Source organism: Malaclemys terrapin, chromosome 4, assembly GCF_027887155.1.
Source record: "Malaclemys terrapin pileata isolate rMalTer1 chromosome 4, rMalTer1.hap1, whole genome shotgun sequence".
NCBI lineage: Eukaryota > Metazoa > Chordata > Testudines > Emydidae > Malaclemys > Malaclemys terrapin.
Window position 1 is genome coordinate 131,440,496 of NC_071508.1, and position 6,950 is coordinate 131,447,445.

At 42.6% G+C, this 6,950-nt stretch overlaps 1 protein-coding gene across 1 annotated transcript in view; it reads left to right on the forward strand.

Annotated features, from left to right (window-relative positions):
* Positions 1–6,744, forward strand: part of LOC128836282 (cytoplasmic dynein 1 heavy chain 1) — a 76,311-nt gene extending 69,567 nt beyond the window's left edge. The window contains exons 75-78 of the mRNA XM_054026394.1: positions 724–866; positions 4,943–5,111; positions 5,699–5,826; positions 6,360–6,744. Coding sequence (XP_053882369.1) covers positions 724–866; positions 4,943–5,111; positions 5,699–5,826; positions 6,360–6,488 — 569 coding nt within the window. The 3' untranslated portion in view covers positions 6,489–6,744. The remainder of the gene's footprint in view (positions 1–723; positions 867–4,942; positions 5,112–5,698; positions 5,827–6,359) is intronic.
* Positions 6,745–6,950: the final 206 nt, after the last annotated feature.

The following is a 6,950-nucleotide window of genomic DNA, read 5'->3' on the forward strand; positions in this document are numbered from 1 at the left end:
TTGCTGATTTTGAAACAAACAGTTGGAGCCTGGTATTATTGAGTGTAAACCAGTTTCAATCAAAACCTTAAGTTTTAAGCACTCACTTGTAACAAAATTATCAGAGGAACTCCAGAAGCTACCCTGGCTTTATTTTCTCTGCTCATACATTTGGCAGTATGATAAGGACATTTTGTACCAATATAATGGAATATGCTGGTGGTTGAGATACTGATTTAAGCAGAACTATTGTACAGTGAATTAATAAAATATTCTTTGCCTTGTGACCTGAGGATAAAGGTGGTGGTACTCTGTGCAGTAACTCCTTAAATTTGGTGTCTTCCATGTTGCAAAAGGCTTAATTCTAAAATTAGCTTTGACGTATTTTGCAACTTGATATATATGCAGTTGAACTTACTAACATATCCTGGAAGACATTCATTAGTAAGTTGTACTTCAGACAGTAATTTCTGTTTAAATATTGATCTGCAGAACACATTTTAGAAAACTAAGTAGCTTTCTATAATGTCATGAAACTCTCTGTCTTTCAGTTCATGTTACTCTTCTACTCTCTGGTCCCAGATAGGTTAGAACCCCACTGTGCTTGGTGGTATAAAAAAATCTGTTGTAAAACACAGTAATAGCGAAGTGGCTGCCACTGAAAGGGTAAAATTGCATTTGGAAATCATGAGTAATCCAACTCATACCCATACAGAGCGCTTACCTTGGATACGTCTTCTCTAGGTATTCTGCCTCGTAGCTGGTCTCATTATACTGTACCTGCTGGCATGACTGTTATTCAGTGGGTGTCTGACTTCAGTGAACGCATTAAACAACTGCAGAATATTTCCCAGGCAGCTGCTTCTGGTGGAGCAAAAGAACTAAAGGTATCCATCTTGTGTTTTATTGCCGTTCTCATTAAAGGCTTTTCTGCAATTCTGAGAAATCAGGGTTACATGAGTCTGTAACTGCTTGTATCTAACTGTTAGTGTAAAAAGTATTGAAACGCTTTAGCTAAGGAGCTTATCAGAAATCTTACCTGGACACCCCTTCAAACATGCATGTATATTATGGTGTTCCTGAATGACTTCCTGTGTTTAAAAATTGCCATTTTTCAAATCTAGCTACAGATCATGCACACAGCATAGTTGCTACAATGGGAAAAAACAGCTAGCCTATATCTACACTACAGCTGAGATCTACACTCGGAGATCGATCCACTGGCGGTCGATTTAGCGGGTCTAATGAAGACCCGCCAAATCGACATCCGATCACTCTCCAGTCGACTCCCTGTACTCTAACCCCGACGAGAAGAGTAAGGTAAGTCGACGGGAGAGTTACTGCTGTCGATCCCCCGCGGTGTAGACCTGTGGTAACTCGACCTAAGGTATGTTGACTCCAGCTACATTATTTATATAGCTGGAGTTGTGTAGCATAGGTTTACTTACCGCGGTAGTGTAGACATAGCCTTACTTACTGTTCTTCAAAATGTGATGCAACCATGTATTCCCTGTAGGTGTGTGCGCGTCCAGAGCACCAAAGCAAATAATTTATGTACTCCTAGTCAAGTAGGGGCTGCTCTCATGCCCTGTGATCCTAGCCTCTACTGTGGCTATATAAGGTTGGTGCACCCCACGCGCTGCTCCCCCCCCCCCAAACCTCCCTCATTTCCTTTGCACCAAATGTCAACAGTACAGACTCCGATGCAGAGGGGGGGCTGGTGAATACACATCTGCATCACATCCAGAAGAATAGAAACAGTTACTTACCTGTACTGTAATTCCTTCAAGTAGATGCAGCCATGAATTTCATGTAGGTGACTCTCAAGCAGTAATTGCAGGAGGTGGGGCTTGGAGTATGTTTAAACAAGAGGTGCAGGATTACCTTCTCAAAGTTTTCATCTGATTTGGATTTAGCATTAGTGGCATAGTGGTTTTAAACATATGTACACAGGATCTAGTGGCAGCCCTTCAAATTCCTAATATAGGGGCATCACTTGGAAATGCCATCACTGTTGCCCGGACCCTTTGAGGAGGCGCAGTCTGAGCTGCTTCGTATGCTGTCAGGATATAGGAAGTTCTCCACCTTGAGATCATCTGTGAAGAGACTGGTTGCCCCTTCATTGGGTTCACATATGAAACAGGTGAGATGAAGAAAAGAACTAAATGTTTCCATCTGTAAAAGGCTAAACATCACCTGACATCCAGCGTGTGAAGATGCTGCTCATCTGGGGTTGAATTCGGCTCAGGGAAGAACACTAGTAGAGAGATAATTTGTTTCAAGTAAAACTGAGAAACCACTTCAGATAAAAATTTATGGTGCAACTGCAGAGTTACTTCCTTTTTGGAAAATTGTGTCTCAGGATGCTCTGCCATCAGAGCTTGCAGTTCACACACGCTCCTAGCAGATGATGTTGCCACAGGGAAAGGAGCTTTCTGACCAAAAGGGAGAAAGGAAGAGATATGGGAGGCCAAACAAATAACCTGAGGACATCAGAGAATTGATATTGTTTCTGCCACATTGGAGCAATGAGAAGGAGCTTGGCACGATCCAGTTTCAGCTTGAGAATGACCTCCAGGATGATTGGAATTGGAGGAAAAAGCATACAGAAGTTCTGATTCCCAGCATCAGGTGAAAAGCATCAATCGGGGGCCTGGACTGAGACCCACGGCCTCAAGAGCAAAATAGATGGCATTTCTTGTCTGCCTTGAACAGGTCAGAATTCCCAAACTGCAAAGAGGTACCGCAGGACACTGGGCTTTTTAGACCACTTGTAATTCAAGGATAAATTTTCTGCTGAGGGGATCTGCCAGGTAATTCTGGATCCCAGGTAAATGACAGGCCACAGTGATGGGTGTGTTGCAACACTGCCAGAGTCTGATCACCTTTTGACACAGCACATTGGAGTATGCATCCCCATCTGTTCACTTAATACCTCATGTCACGTATCAGGGGGTAGCCATGTTAGTCTGTATCCACAAAAACAACAAGGAGTCCGGTGGATCCTTAAAGACTAACAGATTTATTTGGGCAAAAGCTTATGCCCAAATAAATCTGTTAGTCTTTAAGGTTCCACTGGACTCCTTGTTGTTTTTATAATACATCATGGTGCTATTGTTAAGGATGCGCATGCTGAGTCCCTGATGTGTCTGACAAGCACTGTAGGTGGCACAAAGTTCCAGGACACTGATTTGCGGAGAAGCTTCCTGTTCCGACCACAGGCCTAGAACTTTCTGTGCACTCAGGTGTGCTCTCAGCCTATTAAGGAGGCATCAATTACAGTAGTCCTGGTTGACGGGGACCAGGCGAAGGGAACACCCTGGCATGCGTTCCCTGAACAGTTGTCCACCATAAAGAGTCCGGATAGGCAGAGGAAGTCAGACCAGTTTGTCCAACAGATGTTGGTTCAGATAGTCCAATATGTCAGGTTATGCCTTTGTCCTCTTCAAATGTGGCTGACGTTGGTCTATCTGTGTGTATGCAGCCACATGGCCTCGCAACCTCAGGCATACTTGGGCTGTGGTTGAGGGTTGAGACTGCAGTTCCAGACATAGGTGGTGAATAATGCAAAATCAGTCAGTCGGCAGAAATTCTCTTAAACTCAGTCTAGCAGGGTCGCAATGAACTCAGTACTTTGAGCTGGCATCAATGTTGACTTCCCATTGGTTAGGATGAGACCTAGACTCTCGAGTAAGCATAGTGTGAAGTGAACATGAGGACTTCTTCTCTGGAGTTGCCTCTCTGTACCAATCATCCAGATACAGGAAGATATGAAATCCCCTCTTTCTGAGGTATGCTGTCACCACAATTGTGCAATTGGTAAAAACCCAAGAAGTGGAAGATAGAGCAAAAGGGAACATGGTGTACTGGTAGCATCCCAACCCGGGGACGGCGTCTGTACCAAAGAGGAATGGGGAATTAGCACTTGTGGGATTGAGTGAGACAGTCCTATCCGGTACCAGAAGAGGTGCCAACACTGAGGTCAAGGGCGGTACTGAAGTCGACAACCGGATCTATTGTCAGGGCAATGACTGTACTACTGACTGTCACAACCCATACTGTGAGAACCGCTGATCTAGAAGAAATAACGCTCAGAAAACTGAGACTAAAACATGAGGCAAGAACAACACTCAGAGCTCCGATTCAAGCCATGGGCAGTGAGAATGAACTGAGGAGAGTCAGGGAGGTGCTGCCTTTAAATACTCAGGGGATGAGTCCCAAGGCATGAGCACAGCCTCTATGGGTACTGCTAGGCAAAGTTCTCCGGTTTCGGTGTGCTGGGCATGTGCACGGATTAGGCTGCATGTATTCAAAGACACATAGCACAGCCTTGTGGGAAATGTTGACACACTTGGAAATTTGTATTTCTAATTCTACTTGTATATGTGCAATACAATTGCGTACAAATACTGAACTCTTCTGAAACTGCTAATTCTTTCCTATAAAACAGACTTTAGGATTCATAAAATTGTTTCTACATGTGTATGTTAGTAGGAAACCATCCCTTTGAGGATAAATCTTCATCTGAGGAAACATGCCATACATAGTTTGCAAGATGGTCCATATTTTAGTGCAACTCTTTGGGCTGGTCCCCACTAAGTCCCCAAATCGGACTAAGGTACGCAAATTCAGCTATGTTAATAACGTATCTGAATTCGAAGTACCTTAGTCCGAACTTACCGCGGTCCAGACGCGGCAGGAAGTCTCCCCCCGTCGATGCCGCGTACTCCTCTCGGCGAGCTGGAGTACCGGCGCCGACTGTGAGCACTTCCGGGATTGATCCGGGATCGATTTATCGCGTCTTAACCAGACGCGATAAATCGATCCCAGAACATCGATGGCGTGCCGCCGGACCAGCCGGTAAGTGAAGACTAGGCCTTTGTTTAAAGAGAGATTGAATGTAGCTAAGTGCCATTGCAGTAGGTACAATAGAAACTTCTAAAACATACAATTCTTTTCATAGAATATCCATGTGTGCCTGGGTGGCTTATTCGTGCCTGAGGCTTATATTACTGCTACAAGACAATATGTGGCTCAAGCAAACAGCTGGTCCCTGGAAGAACTTTGTCTAGAAGTCAATGTTACAACTACTCAGAATGCAGTCCTGGATGCTTGCAGTTTTGGAGTCACAGGTTAGCTGATGTGCTTTTTAAAAGGTGGACGGGAAGGAAATAAGTGCTATTAGCCCTTAACACTGGGAATTTTTCTTCTATAAAAATGCTGGTACGGACCATATCAAATACATAACACCAAGGGGAGTTAACAAGCACAGTGAAAGTTCGATTGCAGTTGCACTAGATGTAGCATTGGAAGTTAATTTCTATGGGGGATTCTGCATTATTTAAAAACATGTTAATGGAAAACTTTGCTATGCCAGTGCATAGTGGTTGAGAATCCTTATGAATGAACATTATCAGTAGTAATGCAATATGGATAAATGCAAATAACTAACGTTAGTCTATATGTTAGAAGTAGCGCTCTGGTGGCTTTTTTTTTATTCCTCTAATAGCCTTCACTGTTGCCTTTTCTGGAGTACTTTTTCATCTGTATAAATTAGGTCTCCCATTTTAACAATAGGTCTAAATATCAGTGACCACACTTTAGATGGGTGAATCTACCTCTGGACTTGAAAATGGAGTGGAAAAGGAAACTTGCTTTAAATGTGCATACGCTTCCCTTTCAGGAAAGACCTCAAATGTTCATACTTCTTAACTCTTAGGTTTGAAACTTCAGGGAGCTACATGCAGTAACAATAAACTGTCCCTTTCAAATGCTATATCAACGATATTGCCCATAACACAGCTTCGCTGGATCAAGCAGACAAATGCAGAAAAAAAGGCTAATGTGGTAAGTAATGTGGAGATAAATGTTTTGTCATTCTGTGTCTCCTTTCAGTAGTGGCTCATCAGCTTTAAATTCTACTTTCTGGTGCCCTAGAATAAAAATGAGAAAATACCTGCTTCCATTTCATTAGTGTTACATTTTGCAGTACCACAGATGTTCCTTTCCAATGTGAGTTTTCAGCCTGGAGGTTACAATTCCTAGGAGTCTTGCAAACAGATCCAGCATTGCTCCCACCCTCTTTCTTTGTGGCTAGCTGGGGGTATCAAGAAATTTAAACTCCGGTAGCATTGGGTCCTTAGAAGTCTGAACAATACCTTAGAAAAGTATTATAAAAAGTACCCTTTAGCCTGACAGGTTGGAAGTTCCTTCTTACGAGTACAGTTGATCTTGGTTGGGGGAGGATGGGCAGAGTCCAATTTGGAATGTCTCTATTCATAATTTCCAGTGGTGGGGACCTTTGCTGTCTTCCCTTTGACTTTTAGCTCGCATTCAGCTGTCTTATCCACATTTTAATAAACGCCTAACTTCTTTTCCAGGTTACATTACCAGTTTATCTGAACTTCACCCGTGCTGATCTGATCTTCACTGTTGACTTTGAAATCGCCACCAAGGAAGATCCTCGCAGTTTCTATGAACGTGGTGTTGCAGTTCTCTGCACAGAGTAACAAAATAACGCTTTCTAACCGGAAAATAGTAGTAAAATTCAGCGTCTTTAATCTAGTCTATAGTGTTAGTTTTAACTTCCAAGGGATGGTTAAGTTGTCAGAAGGATTGGTGTAAAGCTGACTTGATAGAGGCTGGTGTACTTGAAAGATGATACTGATGATTTGAGGAAGAATTGGATGTGTTTTTTAGATGGCTCTAGTTACATGTGGTAATGTTTGGTGGTTCTTACTACATTAAATAAATTCTATAGCATGATTTGTGGTTCTTTATTTCATTTCTCAAAGCATTGTTCTTGCCATGTCTTGCTCTAGAGAATTACTTCCATTAATGCTTTTAAATTTTCAAGGACTGGAGAATGATGGTGAAACATTACCCAGGTTTTCAATAATGAATGGTGCTAACGTACTAAGAAACCAGTTTTACCATTTGTGGCATGTAACTTGCAAATCTCCTGTATAAAT